Raw genomic sequence first — 17,779 nt, 5'->3', positions numbered from 1 at the left:
TGACCTTGTTGCCTTCAAAGATTTCTGACACAGATTCCAGTTATTCTGCCACTGGTAACATTTACCACACTGTTCTTTAAAATAAGTGAAGTTTCATCATCAGATATGTAAATTTGTTATAAAAGTCCCTTAATCCCGTAATCCTCCATTATGCTACAGATTGTATTGCTAAGCACCAGAGCCTTGTCCTCCACACTAACAGAAAAATGCCTATGTTCTGGTTTTATGTCCTTTAGAAGGCACCAGTGCTTTGAAAAACAAGACCCACAAGATTTAGTGCAATCCTCTCATCTTTCCTGGATTTTTGTTTCATTGTAAAACCTCAGTATCAGGTTTTTACCACTGTTGTCTTTTACTGAAATTGCTTTACAGAGCCTTCTCTGACTTCATAGGTGCTGATATCTTAACTGGAACTTCCTCTAAACCACTTGGGGGAGGTATTTTCCATTATGGAAAGTTTTCTTACACCTCCAGATGAGTGTCACCATTCCTTTATGAACTAATTATAGCAGCTCCTCAGAAATGACCATACTTACGTCCTCTACAATGCTTTTCAAGATGCTCAGGGTAAATGAATGATGGATCCTCTCTAAAATTCAGTAAGTTAATCTGACAAAAAAGAAAGTCTCATCCAGGTAGGGATTTCGTAGTCTTCTAGGCCTTGCAGGATGTCACATGGAAATTCAATACCACAATTCACTACCAAGGAGTGAGACATGAGAAACAAATCACAACCAATTATAATACTGGACATGACACCTCTTGCTTGTCATTCTCCAGTGTCTCCCACAGCACAATGACACAAAACCCATTGGAAGATTGCTAGACAATCATCCAGACAAGAAAGCTTTTCTTTCCTATAGTCCTAAAAGAAATTGCCTACTTAGAGATACTTATTCTGTAATTTAAACAAAGCCTTTAAAGCAGCTACAGGACAAAGAACCAGACTGAAGCTTGTTCCTTGAGGTCTGTTTTCTTTACATACCTGCTTTGCATTAGTTACAGGAAATTAGAAGCCAGACCACCTTCATTTCTAAAGCACGGGTTAATTACACTTACAAAGCCTTGTCTAGCCAAAGTGAATAGCTGTGACAAGTGTAATCTTCATATATAGGCCCACCATTATACTGACATTACACTGACAACACAGCAGGCTTTTGGAGCAGTATTTAGAAGAATGAATTTTTTTTTCCTTTCTAAAAAGGAAATTCTTTAAAAAAATGTATTCCAACAGAATGCAGTTTCATCTGCTAGAAAGAAAATACTGTTTAAAAAAGCAAACTGAAACATGTAAGTAGGATTAAGGTATACCACATCACCTTAAAATCTGAATTTAAGTGATTCCTATAGTCCAATAGAGAATACATTTGCAATCCTTAATATTGTGCTGCAAAGCAAAGTTACTTATAAACTCTTGGTGGAATGAGTCTTCAGCTACTCTCATTGAGACTTGGCCAAATGCTCTTTCAATATTTTATTTTTGCTAACATGAAAATGCTCCAACCCTGAGCCACTTGGACTGACTCAGAGGAGAGCCAGTCATGGCAGCAATTACTGTAAATGTGTAGCTTGCACTCAATGACAGGTAGAAAGAGGGAAGGCATTTGCAGTTAACTAACAAGGCATCCAAGTTTCACTGCCTATAAAATTTTAATTGCTTTAGTTATTCTACTCTACCGCTATGGATTATTAATTTCTCGACATTAATTTTCTTCTTCTTTTTGTTGCCAGTCCTAGGAACAGGCTTGGTAAGGATATAAATAGGTAGGAAACCCACTGCCAGAACAAACCTTGGGTACCCATTCCACATCAAAGACAGAGACAAATAATACACTTTGGCTTTTAGGAGCTCTTGGGGATTGCTGGGGGAATTTCAGCCTTGGAATTTCAGCCTTTTCTTGCCCAACTAAGGACTTCCAGATCTATCCTGTAACCTCAAAGAATAGTTTTCTTACCAAAAGACAGCAAAGCAATAGAAAAATGTTCCAATTATATTTTGGATTTGTCTAACTTCTTGTTACTACGATATGCAAAGGTCCTACTGAATAATCTCTTTACTCCGAATCATATTATTCCTGATACTTGCATTTTCAGCCTCTTGCATGACACAGAAGCAAGAAAATTTTTCAGAAATAGGAGTGGCAGTAAAGGCCTTTCTTTACTGCACCCTGACCACAGAACAGTATCACCTCTTCTGTGTGTGCTCTCTGTGCTGGGTACCCGAGGCAAAGTTTAGGAGTGTGGTCAATGGCTGTACATTACCTTGAAAGGACTTGCAGAAAGTGACTGATAGGTAAAATGGCTCAGAGGTTTTCCTTCCTGAGTGGTTAATTAAAAAAAACCAACAAGTAAAAAACCCAACCAACCTTCTGCTCCAGCCCCAACTCAAATGACAGAGTCAGGTTTTAACGAAAACTTTGAAAATAATTACTATGTATTTTTATGCAGCGCCACACTGTGCAGAGATCTTCTGGGAAACCTGTTTCTGAGAGAGTACAAAAAGCAGGATGAATGTGAAATCCAGTGATGTGACACTCTTCAGGGCAGGAAGCATTTGCACCCTCTGGAGCTTCGGGGAGAATTGCTGTGCATAAAGATGTAATAAGTGAAAATGTAACTCATCCAGCAACTGGAGATTAATGCCATTATTCTTAGAAAAAAGTCTATAACACTTTCCTTAATGAAGATAAGTTCTTTGAAGTAGGTTTAAACCAAAAGATTTTGCCTAGAAATGTAGAAAGAGAAGGTACAAAGGATTGAGCAGGAGAGCTGATTACACTGAAGGTGTTGAACTTGTAGAATATGATGCCTTTGGCAAGAACAATAATAAACAATCACCCCGTGCAAAGGACTGTGGAGGGAAGTAATTTATCAGCAACAACAGCAGAAGGAACATTAAATGAAGCCATTGTGCAGATCAAACAGGAACCTTTTGCTGTGTATTTCCTGTCTGGAGACAAGCAGGTGCTGCAGCAACCTTTTATCTGTATCAGACTTCTAAACCATTATGCCCAGGTTGTTCAGCGATTATAACTAGCAATCCATGCTGGGTGTGACACAAGCCATCAGAACTCTCAGATAAATTTGAAACTTGCATGTTTTCTCATGAATTAATGCAAGGTTTGTATGACCTCTTGGCAGTGAAGCTGTTCAACAAAGTAGTTTTGACAACTTCCACTGCAGCGTGCCAGGTCTCTGGGAGCCCAGTGTGGAGCAGTTGAAATTCCCCTTGGATGGTGTGAGATGGAAACCCCAGAGTTACAGACCCCATCAGCCAGGGAAGCACCTGCAAGTCACCTTCCTGTCAAAGCTGCTTGCTCTTCCATCCCTACAATATCTGGGGAGTCCGTGGAGGCATTAGGTTGATTTCCACAGGATTTTGGTGAGACGGCTGTAGACACTTTAAAAGAAATCATTGCTAAACAAAACATCAAGAGTTCTCTGAGAACTGTGTTTGTAGTGAAACACTTCAAGTGCTTTTAGGCAACTGGATTTGCTCAAGCAATTGAGAGTATTTTGAACACCTGGAAAATGCAACTTTTAATTGAGCTGCTAGGGACTGTGCGTCACGGCCTCCTTTATGTTTTACCAGAACCCCAGGAGAGGCAGGCTCATGTGTGGTCTCATTAGCAGATTCACGGCTTCTGCCCTGTGTTTTATTGCTCATCTCTTCCCATGGGAACCTCTCGCTGTCTGAAGAGCTTCGGAGAGAGTTCTGTGATTTTCAGACAAGTGCATTCTTTACCTTGGTAGCCCCTACTCTTTGTGGTGAGAAGTAGTGAGGGAAAAGTTTTTCTTTGCTGCTCCACTTGCATTCCCCTCTGTGAATTTTAGCATCAAATAATTACATGCTGTTGAGATGTGAAGTGTTTGGGACAGAGCAGCTGCTGGCTTAGAAGCAGTTCCCTTGGAATAGGTTAAAAATATTTTACTTTCCTATACTGGCAATGATCCTGACTTGTATCTTCCTAATCACTGCCTGGTGCAAATTTCCTTACATTTTTTCCATTCAGAATTTTAGCCAGAGGACAAATAAACTGGGGGAATTTGGAAACTGACAGCCAGATATGGGGCTGATACTTCTGATGATTTTGAAATCTGCTAATTTTTCACTTAAAGATGCTTTGAACACATGGTTGAGCTAGATAATTTCTATGCAACCATTTCAAATCAATTAGCTGAAGAGCTCTCCAGGTCTTTGATGAAAGTAGGTAATAAAACTTTAAAAATGGGTAAAATTTTTGACAGCTGTGAGATACTTTTTTTGAAATTATAAACAGTGAATAAAGACAGTAGCTAGATGTCAATTCTAGCCCACATAAAAGACTAGTAAAATTTTACACTGAAAAATGACAGCATACTTGCCAATATAATGGCAGGAAAATTGATTTCACTCACTGATGTCCCACTTTAACAGATTACTCCTGTGATTAATATGGGAAACTGTTAAGGTAACACATTTAATTTTCTCTGGAAGGATTACTCACCCTGCATTGCTGTGGCTGAATGCTGCCAGGTAATACTGACCACATTCAGTCTGTGTGGTCCACATTAATTGGACTGAGTAGTACACTGATGATGGATGCTGAAATACTGGTCATCATTAAAGAAGAATGGTCATAACGAGGCTTTCCACAGATTGGTTGAGTCACAAAGTATTTAACATGGGATTTATTAGTAATCTGAACCAAAGTGCAGAAATCTGCAGGTAAAAGTCTCAGGAAATTGGATACCAACAAACATGAGCTTGGGTCACTAATACATACCAAGCAGGGCTGGCAGCTAAAATGGTAATTCAATATATACAAGCTTTCACTGGATTTGAATCAGAGTCTAAAGAGGGTAAAGTCATTTCTAGTCTGACAAACTGGAAGCTGGGCACCGAAAGCAATTTTGTTCAAAAAAGGAAAAAGAAACGGAGCCAACAGGATACCACAGAATTATATTTATGTTGTACATTTGTCTTCACATTGCAACATCCACATTGTTCATTTTGTGACAAGTATTTCTAATAATTTTGAATACATATTTACTGTATAATACATTTTACCAAGAGGCACTTCCAGTAATTCTGGCAAAAAGGAGCTCCATTATAGTGTCTAACTTACAAAACAGTAAAAATAAATAATGTTTATCTAAAAGATTTTTTTTCCTGTACAGAATCTATTTTGTACAAAACATTTATCAGCCATTAACTAAATCACTTAACAAATACTTGTGAAGAGAATATATTAAGTATTGCTACATGTATCGAGTGCAAGATACTAGTGAAAGGAAAAGAATTACTCTGTTTATGAAAATCACCTAAAAATACAAGGCCTTGTTTCTGAAGTGTTTAGAAAGGAGAAGCTTGGTTACAACAATATTGACAATATATAAATATAAATTAATGTATGTAGTACTTAGTGAAAAGAACACTGTGTTAAAAACTGGCGTGTACAAATCCTAAACAAGATGGCACTTTTCTGCATTGCCACTTTGGCTGGCAGTTATTTTTTTAAAATATTGCTTCAAAAGAATTATAAAGGTACACAAAACCCTTTTCAAATAGAGCCATATAAAATTACACTCCCCCCACCTTTTTCTCACCTTTTGAAGTGAAAAAAAAACAAGGAGGAATTAAATTTGTAGTACACAAGTGATTTGTGGTAACTTGCTACTATAGCTGAATCTGAATAAGCATCATTAAAATAATTTTGCCCCGAGGTCCCAGGCCAGGATTCAAACCTGAAAGGACAGGAGGTAAGATGACCAAATTTCTCAGTGTTTCCTGAAGTAAAAGAACTTTGGCCTGTTGTCAATTTTAGAATAAAAAAAAATTGTATAATTTGGCCCTCGAATCTGGTGGGGGTCAAGTGCTTCAATTATATTGGCACACCAAAGATTTTAATTGAGAAAGGGCTGTAATCTTGCTATATTAATTTCTTGATCACTTTACCAAAATGGGATTTTTAATTTTTTCAATCACATCTTCTACATGATATATATACTTGCATATTGTTACCCAGACAGGCCAAACTGTATTGGAAAAGAATTATTTTTGGAAGGTCTTTCTTCCACAACTGGAGGCAAAGGTGAAAAAATGTGTTTTTGTTGGAAAATATCCTAGATGTTCTTCTATCAAAAGCACTAAAAAGAAAAAAAAACTGCCACCCATCAGTGAAAATGTTAATCTGTTAAACAAACGTAACCCACAGTATGAATCACGGCTTTTTAAAAAGTAAACTTAAATTACTTTCCATCATGCAAACATCTGATATTGATTATTCAAGAGAAGAAGACTTAACTTTAGAAAAGTAATGACCAAAAGTACGCTGACATGGTTGAAATATTAAAGATATCATCAACATCACACAGCAGTTATTAACGTTGTGTTTGATCTTTTGGGACACCATCTGCAGTACTGTATCAAGGTTTACAAACACCTACAAATCAACATTTTGCATTCAAACACAGGTTTTCGTTGTGTTTCGGGATCAGGCAGGAATTTTGAAAAGGAAAGTCAGCTTTAAGAGACTTTAGCAGGCTTTCTACCTACAGCAGTATGTACACACATGGCAAACCCCTCACTGATTTCTCTCTGACCAGATCACAGAGCTTTTTTTAATTTTTTTTTTTAAGAAAGCATGGGGGAATACAACTAAAGTCAGAGGAGAATAAAAAAGCACCACCAAAACCTCCCAACTCTTTTAAATAAATACATAAAAGCAAAGAGCAGTTGCTAATTCACATCAATTGTTTCTGAGCGTTGAAAATTTGAGCTATTATTTGATCTGATTTTCTATGGTTTTACCTCAGGACAAGAGAATTCAATCATAAAAGGACACATGGCCTGCAGCAGTGGCAAGGTCCTGTACACCTGCTCTTATGCTTCCACACAGAAAAAAGAAATATTGGAATTTCCCTAATTAATTCACTGCTCATTTACACCTTCTTCCACACCTGCAGATTTCAGTGGTGCTCCCCAGAGCACAAAGACTCCCTATGGCATCCAGGGCAGAAGAATTCTCCTCTGCTGCCCCATTCCCACATCTCAGACACATTACACACACAGCTTTGGAAGCAAGAAACCACAGGCACAGACTAGCGACCTGAAAAGCTCAAATGAAATATTCTTTTATATTTTTTTTTTTTTTCATCCTCTTGCACCAAGCAAAGTTTTCCTTAACGAAGGAGAATTAAACAACTTCAGTCAAAAATTCTTCTTGACTTACTACATCCCTCAGCTTGACAGAGCACACCCAAGGTCAGCTGGTTTTACCTGAACTCAGCAGTTTTACACGAGCAAGCACTCGGGGAAATGTCTGCATACACCTCAAGTGACACTGGCAGGGTTTCAGACTGCACACTGCTTACCCTTTCAGTTTTATCAAAGAAGTTTTGTTAACTGGCTCGAGCTCTTCCCCCCTTTTGTCCTTTTGAAAATGAAATACACCAGCACTGTTCTGCCCCCAGGCTCCTGAGGAGTTTGTATCATCCTAAGAGCTCAGGTGCTTACTCAGGTGACATCTGCATCCCAGTGTGGTGGTGTGATGCATTTTTCATCAAAAGAACACCTGCCTGCCAGGAAAATCCCACTAAAGACCTCTGAATAAATAATAATTAAGTTGTAAATGGAGAATAATTCTCACACTGCTCCTTCCAATGCTGGACTAAATAACTACCACAGCAGGGTAGTTCTGTGGTAGTTTAGCCCCCCAGCAGGGGCTAAACCCTGCTTTAATTTACCTGCAGAGGAATGTTGTTTTGCTGAAAGAAAGTGATGAAATTCAAACAAAGATTTGTCATACTAAATTGCTCTCAAAAGTACTGGGTGCTATTTTGCTCTAAATCAAAGTTTGGCTCCAATAATCAATAATTTTGCAAGCTCTTCCAATGTTTCTTAAGACAGCTGTCACATAATTTCTATTGTTTTTTTTATCTGTTCAAAATCACTTAACATGTGTTTTTCTCTAAGATCCCTGGACATTCTTACTTGCTGATTCACTGAAAAATAGGAAAAAATAAAAGATTCCCCCGCTTTAATTAATGGGAATAACAATCTTATTTTTAACACTGCCATCATTTTGACTAACACTGCAACATCAAACAGCAATTAAACTCCAAGGAACTCTATGTTTACTCCATTTCAGCAGGATTACATTTGCTTTTGAAAGAAAAGGAGAATAAAATTTTGTTTTATACAATCTGTTTGATACTGGACTATGATTTCCTTTTCTCCTTCCCACAAAATTCTAGTTTTACTTCCCTTCTGCATGTGTACAACCCCATCAGCCTGAGGACTGATTGCCCCAGCTCTGGGGTGAGGATACCCAAGTTCTAAGGCCAGTGCCCAGGGCTGAGGCTGGGGAGAGCAGGCAGCCCTTAGTGCCTGCAGAGAGGTGTATTCTTCACTCTGGGAACGTCCTTCTAATGTCTAATCTTCTGCCCATGAGGCTGTGGGAGGCTCAGAAACCCTCTCATCCTTTAATTGAAACCTTCCTTCCTTAAACATGTGATGCTGGAACATCTCAATGGTGGCAGGACTTAGACGTTGCACAAGTACTTCATTAACAACCAGGGCCAACCACAAACCTTTTGCTGCATTAGACCTTATGGCTGAGTTTTCAAAAATGCCTAGGGTTCATTTTGAAAAATGACAAAATTCTCTAGGATTCCAAGTCCAGCTAGGCTGAGGTTGCTGAGAGCTACCCCATTCCTACTCAGCTCACAGAGCAGCAGCACTGGATGCCCACACAGAGTCCTTACAGGCTCTGCCACTGACTGATGTTCAATTTGGCAAAATCCCTGCCTTCTTCACACTGCCTTCTACTTTCCAGAGCATTTCTGAAGAAAGATGGGGCCAGAATTTCAGAAAGAAAAAAAGAATTCCAGCAAAAAAGCAGACAGAAATTTAGAATTTTTAAAGAAAACAAATGAACGTAATGTCCAGCATGGAATGCCTAGAATGGGACTTGGGAGCGAAATTTACTTAGATGCCAAATGGTACCTTCAAAAGCATCTATTTGAACCTCTATAGCCTTAACTTTCTTGCAGATTCAGACCACCAGGATCTTAAGAAATTCTAACAGTGGTACAACAATGGTAAAAGACCTAAATCCATCTTTAGGCTGATGATGATGCAGAGAGAAGCTCGCACATGATGTCAGAATAAAAACTGATGAAAACTATCCTTGCATTATTAACAAAAGCATTCTCAAATTACATCTACCCTGGGAACCATTTCCTGCCATGATGTGACCGTGTTTGCCATGAGAGCCAGCAACCTGCATGATGTAACAGGGGAAGCCTTCAGTGACACACAGCTTTGTGTAAAAGATTTCATTCACAAATGAAGGCCATCCCAAATCCTGCCAAGAGCACAGAAAAATCCCTTTTCCCTAGATTGCTACTCATTTCTGATGCACAGCTTGCAACATCTCATCAAACAGCTCCTTCCTACGGGAGGAAGCAGATGATTTTCAGAGACAAGCGTCAAAAGGCTCTGCACATTAGCTAAAAACAAACCAAGATTTTAGAATTAGAGCATGAATATAGAGCGCAGTAAATTATTGCCCATTGAACATGGTGGAAACTATTGTTTTTAGACCCAGCATTTTTGGTTTCTTAGAAACTAATGTCTTAAACTCCTCCTAAAAGAAAAGGTTTTGGGGCTTTCACACTCTTACTTCCACATGTTCCCTCTGCAACACAAGTGTAATGAGAGAAGGTATATTCCATGGTAAACACCACGTGGCTATCAATGAAAGTGCCAATACAGGGACAAAAGTGCTTACATGTGATTGCTATGTGACACACAGAGTCCTTTTCTCACTGTACTGGGAGCTGCAAGGACTGCAAATCTTCAGGCAAACTTCTAGGCTAGAAGAGAACAGGATCAGACACCAAGTGCCATTACAGTGGGGAAAACAAAATATCCAAATGGGAAAAATCATCTAGTCTTTCTCTTCCTCTTGTTTTTAGAAAACAGAAAACTAAAGCACTTTGGGTTTGCCACTGCAAAACACTGATAAAATGGGGGTTGTTTTCCTTAGTATCTAACACACTGCTTTACATATGGTATGTACCAGCAATTCATATCAACATTGTAAACATCCCACCTAAAACATGAGCATTTTGCTGATAGAATACAATTAATTTTATTTTTTTTGTTTTTTCTTCCTAAAATATTTCATAGGCTGTGGTTTATTTGGTGCTTGCAACCCCAAAGGGCTACACAAAGTGGAAATCCAAGATCTGCCTCCAAAAGGCTGCTATAACTGTAGGTAAAGGTTTTGCTTCCTTTGGTCTAGAAAATGTTATAAAGCCCCCTAAATTACCTGCTTCATTATCTATGAACCCCAAAGCACAAATTAAAAAAAAAAAAGTTTTTCACATTCTTGACATAAAATTTCTGTTATTTTCTTTTGTGTTATGTTGTTACCAACCTAGAGATTTCCTAATCATTGCCTGCCAGACATGCACTTCAAAGACTGAGAATGAGATTCCTAAGGAGGTGCCACCTGAAGAAATTGGATTACTATTTGGAGTGTGAAAAAAAAATAAAAAAAATCACCTCTTACCAATCTGAGCACTCACAGCTACTTCATCTTCTTCACTGGAATTTCTTTCTACTTTGGATAAAAAAAGTCATTCTAATTTTAAGTCTGTCAGAAATTTCTTCAGCATAAAGGTCCAGCTCAATGACTGTTCCCATGAACAGGCTTGGGTAGCAATGGTATATCAGTTTCTAACAGCTGCCTTGGCAATGCAGAGGAAGAAATTAGAAGCTGACACTAAGTTTACTTAATGGCAACCAAAAATGATGAGTAGAAAAATATAATGGTTTCAGCACATTTTTAGATAACTTTCCTTAGTTATTCTCAGTTCTTTACAACCCTATGTGAGTCAGTTTAGAGGAATATGTGGAACCCTACTTACAGGATTTTGCCTCATTCTTGAATGCTTTGTAATTTAACTGGGCACCCACTAACACTTGCTGCAATAGAATTTTTTCATCTTCCAGCAAAGGCAATATAGAAGCCAGTATTAAAATCCAGTTTCAGTGATTATGCACTGCAAATTGACAAAGAAGTGCTTGGAGATGTGACATTTTAAAGCATCTCTGTTAAGTTTAATTTTTAAAGGACAAAATTAAGCATAATAAATCCTTCTCATACTATAAGGTAGGCATATCACTTGTACAGGAAAAGCCCAAATAAAATGATCAATCAAATATCTGAAGAGAATATGAAAACAATGCAAGCTGGAATTAGTGGAGACTTGCTGAGATCTTGGAGACATTTTTTTCTCTTGAATGAATTCTGCTATGTTCTTTTCCTTTAAAATAGCAATGTGATTTCGATCTTTGCTTTCCTGATTTCATTGGAAAACATTTCCTAAATATTCCTGCTGATAAGAGCATTCAGAACCCTGCTCCAGTCACTCTGCTGAAAGGAAAACACATTTTCTACTGGTAAGAGTAGGACAGGACAATATCAGCCAAGTAGAACCAGTAAAAACCCCAAATCCTCTTTAGAGGAAAATCTCATTCTGACAGAATCACAAAGCAAGAAGGAGCTCTCAAGTGATAACACACACTATTGGCTTTGATAGAGAATGTTTTCCAACATTTTGGGGAGGTGTCGACAGGATCGTGAAATTTGGTGAATGTGTAACAATAGCAAAAAGTGATGGGTGTAATGTCAGAAATTTAATACAGAAAGGACTTCTACAAACTCTGCCTTTCACAAAGAATCTTACTCTCACAAGCAACCCTCTTCTTGGTAATGGGCTACAGAAACAAAGCAGAAAAAGCATACATAGTCAAAGGATTTTGGAGAGATACTGGAGTTTATATATATAACTCTTTCTGTGGGAACAAATCTCTAAACTGTGGGGTACTGGTTGGTACTGCCAGTCCCCAAGAGCATTAATATTTTAAAGCCTTGATCCTGTAGACCGCTGGTTTCCCAGAATGGTCTATACAAATTAGTCAAGACTTTATTTGTGGGGTTTGAAAATGGCTACACTGTATAAAAATGTTTTTGTATTTATTTTTTAAAAAAACTATCTTTACAAAACAACTTTTCCCTTTTTTTTCTTTTTCTTTTTTTTTTTTTCTTAAAGATATCATTATCTACAGGAACTCATAAAAATTTTTCCATATTTACATCTAGACAGCTAATAATTGACAACTATAACGTGAAATAAAATATTGAAAGTGAATATCCAACCTTTTAAATAGACATTTGGCTCACAGCATAAACAACAGAGAAAACATATGAACAGAACAACAACAACAAAAAAAAGATCTGCTGTTCTTACAGGCCTGATCTTTTTCTTCCTCTTAAAAAAAAAAAAAAAAAAAAAGTAGAAAGAAGGAAAAAAAGTATATTGGTGGGATCACACATGCTGCTTCTAAGCAGAATGCCAGCAATAAACTTCTCCATCCAGCACCTCACACTGAAAACTCAAGTTCTCTGAAGCTCATGTGAGTGGTTGCAGGGACAGCCGAGTGCCCGGCCCAGGACTGGCACCTGTCCCCCATGCAGCTCCTGAAGCACCCTTTGCCTTTTTGGCTTTGTTCTTTAGTGATGCCTTTGGTCACTGGTGCCCAGAGGCAGGGGCTGAGGGCAGAAGAGGAGGACAGTGTGCCTGCAGCTTCCGAGCGCGTTTGCTCCCCGTTTTCTCCTGCCCAAACCCACGCCTGACCCCGCACTGCTGCTCCAACAGTACAGAGCACAGGGAGGCCAGGTCATCTCCAGGGGAACAGATTGCTGTGCCATGCAGTTCCCCCTCTGGAAATAGCCCTCCTGGCACATCCCTTTCGCCAGCAGTCCCAGAGCTGCCGAGGAGGAGGAGGAGGAAGAGGAGGAGTTGGAGGTGATGGTGCTGGCACAGCTGGGAAGGGCCAGAGCTGCGGCTCTGAGCGGCTGCTGCCTGCAGCTGGAGTGCAAACTGGGATTGCAGGGCTATGGGAAAGCAAAGCTCCTCCAAATTGTTCCCTTGCAGGCACGAATTCTCTAAAATTCCGGCCTTCTGTTTGTTGTGGTATACTGGGACATGTGCTACAGCTAGAGTGTAAGAACTCAGACCATGCTGTATTTCCTCACATCCACTCACACTTGCAAACACCCCCTCACTCACACTTACGTGTTGGCAGGATATATCAGCATTCATATAAAGCTTTGGAACTTTTATCCCTCAGCATAAGAGCAAAAGCTACTTAACTGGTACCTTACTGTTAACTGCAAATGTGCTTCAGAAGCAGCATTTCCTTAGATAACTAACTTTCTCCTGTAAATATCACAGTGACCATAATATATCATTAAATGTATTTTGCTGAAGTGTGCAGCCAATAACCCTGGCTATTTATATATATATATTTATATAATTCCACCCACCCCCAAATCTCTTCAAAGAAAGTCTGTAAAGCCGGTGTTGCAGTGTGAAAGCTTCCTTGAGCATAGGAGTTTAAACAATGTACCTCACCATAAAAAGGAAAGAGAAACAAATTAAACAGCTGTAGGCGCATTATCCCATACTTCTACAGTGTTGTGTCTAAATGCTGTGCTGGCTTGAGAAAGAGTCTGTGCACGAGTCAATCTGTCTTAAAATACTGCTGTGAATGCTGTCATTGGTTTGGTTCTACAGTTGTGCTCTCCTCTTCATCCTTCTTGGCCTTTCCTTTCTCCTCCTCCTCTTCCCTGATGGCCTGGATTTGTTCTGAAGATTGGTGCAGTGGGGATTGCTCCGTGCCTTGCTTCTCTGACCCAGCTAACCTCTCCTCATCCTCAATCACTTTCTGCCACATCTTATGGTTCTGAAGCAGGTGCTGAGTGATCTGACAGTAGATTTTCCTCCTCTTGAACTTCTTCTTTCCTGTAAAATACCATAATGTGACATTAATGTACTGGTTTCTGCTGGAGAAGGAAAAGCGACTGAAGGCACAGGAAGCAGACAGAGTGTGCTATGACAGATTTTTAAAGCCAAAAATTTAAACAGTGTTAAAATTCAGAAAGCTGTGACTCTCCAGATCTTAAGGAAAGCAAACTGAGTTTGAGCTGCAGCATCATCCTCTCCCAAGGCTGCATATTGCACCTGACTCTACTGCTCACAGAGGTATCTACTCTTTGAATGATGATGCATAAAACATGTTGCTGAGCTGTTTCTGCTCATTTCATATCAAGTTCTTAAAGACTCTGATCAACATACATTAAATTCTGTGCCCTCCTCACCCCCAATAGATCCCTGCCCATTGTCCTAGGGGGAAAAAAAAATCCTGATTTTACTTTCCTATGTTCAATTTTCAAAGTCATCTATTGCTCTGCCATCGAGGTGACCTTAAAGATTAAGCATAACATTGCTTTGGAACCACTCTGAGCACTGAAGAAGTCCTCATATAGCCAAATGCTACCAGAAAGCTTGTTTTTCTTTGGTTTTGAAGCACCAGTCCCCTGCTCTCAGACTAAGAAGAGTTTTTGTCCCTGGTGGTTCTCATGGCTCTTGCCACAGCTGACACTACAAGTGTTTTTCTGTCTGAAGGGTGTTTTTTATCCCGTCAATACAGTCTGTCCAGCACAGATTGTCAACTCCTTAGCAGTACAAAGTTTGAAAAATTTTCCTGGTCATTAGCAGTGACAATGGCAATCACAGAACTGAAATAATAACCCCTCCAAAGACAACTGCTGGTTTTCCTTTAAAGAAGGTGACGTAGAGGAATGTTTTGTACGAAATAAATTTGCGTGGATTAGTATTTGCGGGTTGCCTAAAGTATGTCTGTGTCAGGATCCAAAATGTTTAGCCCTTGAAGCTTTTGAACTGGAAACAAAGAGCTTTTCACTGAGCACAGACCAAATCCAATTCAATCCTTCATTAGAAAGCCCTTGGTTCCCTGTAGGAAACCTTCAGGTTTAGCACTAATAAGAATCCCCTACCCTGCCAATGCTAGAGCAGGACATTCTCTCCTGGGTTTCCCAGGTGACCCCACATCTTGTTGCTCTCTGCAGACACTTGCTGTGGTGTTAAAATTTGTCTGAATCACTAAAGACTGAGTCTGTTTAATTCTTATACTTGCATAAGACCTTCAGGGAAAGTACATGCTTCTACATGATAAAAAAAAGAAATAAATTACTTAAGGCTTCTTTAAGGTTATAACTCTTAAATTTATCTCAATTGCTTCAGTGAATTATCAGGACCTAGATGAAGTGTTTTCTGCCACAATTATATTTACATCTGCTTAAAAGGCATTTTTATCAAAAGATCTTTACCAACATCTAAACCAGTCTTAATGTCTGCGCATCTGACATCTCAAACTTTTATTGTTTCATTGAGAAAGTTTATAAAGTCCAAAATTGTGTTGATCACAAGTACACATTTCTAAGGAACTATAAGGCCCCTATATTGACACAAAAGATGTCATAGAACACTGAGTAAGGTCCACACAGTCACAGAGAATTCTGGGACCTGAAGACAACAATTTGTCACTCATTCATATGATCAAGAAAAGGAGCATCTCCCATTTGGTATGAAGGAAGTAGAAAGCATTAGTTGAATACTTCAAAACTTCTCATACATTAATTTTTAAAGTCTTGAAAACCATAGTCTAAAAGCACCAGGCTGAATAATAAGATATTATAAAGGGTAGAATGTAAAAAAAGAAAACAGAAGGTCACTAAAATCAGTCTGTTTGCAATATGAAAGGAGTTAATAACTATCAGTGCTTTTAACCTGAAAACAGCATTGTTTGACTCCACTAATGATGATACAGAAGATAAGTGAATAGAGATATTAGATGAAAGGAAACCAAGGATTTCAGGGGTTGGATATATGAGAACATCCTTTATATTTTTAATTTTTTTTGATACAGCAGTATCAGTTTCAGGCTTCGGGGGTCTGTGTTAATTACCAGTTGCACACATTTCCTCCTAGCAGGCATCTCCATAAAGGCCAATCTGCCACAAACATGTGGCTCTGCCTATTACAGAACTGATAGATCATAAGGTGCTAAATTAACCCGTGGGTGTTATATTACTTGATGTTTACTGTTCTCTACGAGATGTTTTTTGTGCTAAATGTGCTAAATTTAAATTATGTGCGAGTGTGAGTGTGTGTGTGAGTGTGTGTGTGAAAAACGACAATGATTTCTTAAATACAAACTGTTCACCTCTGGATCTTACTAGAGATAAAAGTTTAATTCTGCACATCAGGAGACATAGATTTTAGTTCCTCATCCACATGTGACTTACTGCACTCATCAAATATTTTTCAGCTTTCCCAAACAGGGATGATACCCAGGCAGGGCATGGAAGTGTGTGGGCAAGAACAGAAAAAGTGAGGCTTTTGAGGGGAAAAAGCTATATATTGGTATTTCATGAGTGCACTTAAGGCTGCTGTTTCCTAAAACTTCTGGACAGGGGAGAGAGAGAAAGATCACTCACAGGAGGGAAATAAAGGAACAGTAGTAGAAAATTCAGAGGGAGAAAAACCATGAAAGAATGAAAAAGGCAATGCAGGATTAAACTGATGAAAGTTAGAGGTCTAGAGTTGCAGTATTTCCTCTTAGAAGTCACTTCCCACAAGTGCCTGAAATCTCCTTTCAAGGTAAAAAACTTCCATCTCAGTACAGCAAATATTGGCAATGTTGCCTTTCTAGAGGAGAGGCAGGAGAACATAAGCTGTATTTACTGACTAGCCAAGTGATGCAGCTCCCAGCACACAGCACAGCAGTGCCCAGTGCCAATTCTCTTCCCACTCTTCTCCATGTTACCTTGAAGAGATTTGCATTAAAACAATTCCATTGTTAAAAACTATTTTTCTGCATCAGCATTTCAGACCCTCATTCTATTATTCCAGTGTGTCACGTTAACTCATGGAAATGGTGTTTTCCTTGAATAATCTTCTCCCAAACATCCTTTTTCCAACTGAAATTCTTGCAGTCTAGTAACACCAGTCCTGAAAGAGTCTAGAAAGCCCTCATGCACAGACAGATGATCCACCACCAGAAACCCCAGCAAAGGTTGAAATAAGTGGTGGATATGAACCACATTGGTCCTGGACCCATGGAACATTTCCATTAACAATTTAAGTGGCCACAACTTCACCGAGGACAGCACTGTCACTCTGCAGGAGGCCCGTGTTGAACATGGCCAACTTACAGCCTCTGCTTAGTGCTCTGCTCACAACATGGAACTTGTTTTGTTGGAAAATGCAAGTGTCCACAACTTACTGGATTCAGCATTTTCACAAGTCTCCATTTCTGCTGTTTCTTCCTCCTCTTGCTCATCGGTGTCTCCTGATTCATCACTATCTTCTATCCATTTTCCTGGCATCAGCCCCGCTGAGTCATAGGAGTTACACAGTGGTCCCACGATGTGAGTGATGAAGGATTCCTGGAGGTGTGCCAGCTGAGGAGCAGAGCGGTCCATGAAAGGACTGATTGGCAAGCCCAGGCTGGCCTCTTCATCACCCTGGAGATGAAAAATAGCTGTCATTTCTCTGAGCTAAAAGAAACAAAACTATGTCACAAAAAGGAGTAAAGCATATCCAACCAATTAAAATTGCTGGAAGAACTACACCTAAATGGCACCCTGGCACTTCCATCGTGACATTGCCACAGTGCCATCGTGTCAAATGGTCAGAGCTACAGCTCTTTTCTTTAGGCTGATACCAGCCCACTACCAATAATATGAATTTAACAAGGATGTTAATGACTCTGCAGAAGGATGCCCTTAGCCCTGAACTTTGCACTGTGTGAAAACTTGGAATTCGTTGTTTCAATTATTTCTTCACATTATTT

The 17,779-nt window shown here is 39.2% G+C and overlaps 1 protein-coding gene across 5 annotated transcripts in view; it reads right to left on the bottom strand.

Annotated features, from left to right (window-relative positions):
• Nucleotides 1–4,922: 4,922 nt before the first annotated feature.
• The window catches only part of PDE3A (phosphodiesterase 3A), a 228,525-nt gene continuing 215,668 nt past the window's right edge, over nucleotides 4,923–17,779 (bottom strand). For all 5 annotated transcript variants that reach the window (XM_088055119.1, XM_088055117.1, XM_014256063.2 and 2 more), the window contains exons 15-16: nucleotides 17,210–17,450; nucleotides 4,923–13,863 (exon numbers count right to left, since the gene is read on the bottom strand). In XM_088055119.1, the coding sequence (XP_087911245.1) occupies nucleotides 13,616–13,863; nucleotides 17,210–17,450 (489 nt within the window). In that variant the 3' untranslated portion in view covers nucleotides 4,923–13,615. The remainder of the gene's footprint in view (nucleotides 13,864–17,209; nucleotides 17,451–17,779) is intronic.

The sequence above is a fragment of the Pseudopodoces humilis genome, chromosome 5 (assembly GCF_049639895.1).
Source record: "Pseudopodoces humilis isolate 2021_Gansu_Grassland_sample_001 chromosome 5, ASM4963989v1, whole genome shotgun sequence".
In the NCBI taxonomy this organism is placed as follows: Eukaryota; Metazoa; Chordata; class Aves; order Passeriformes; family Paridae; genus Pseudopodoces; species Pseudopodoces humilis.
This window is presented reverse-complemented; position numbering and strand designations above follow the sequence as displayed.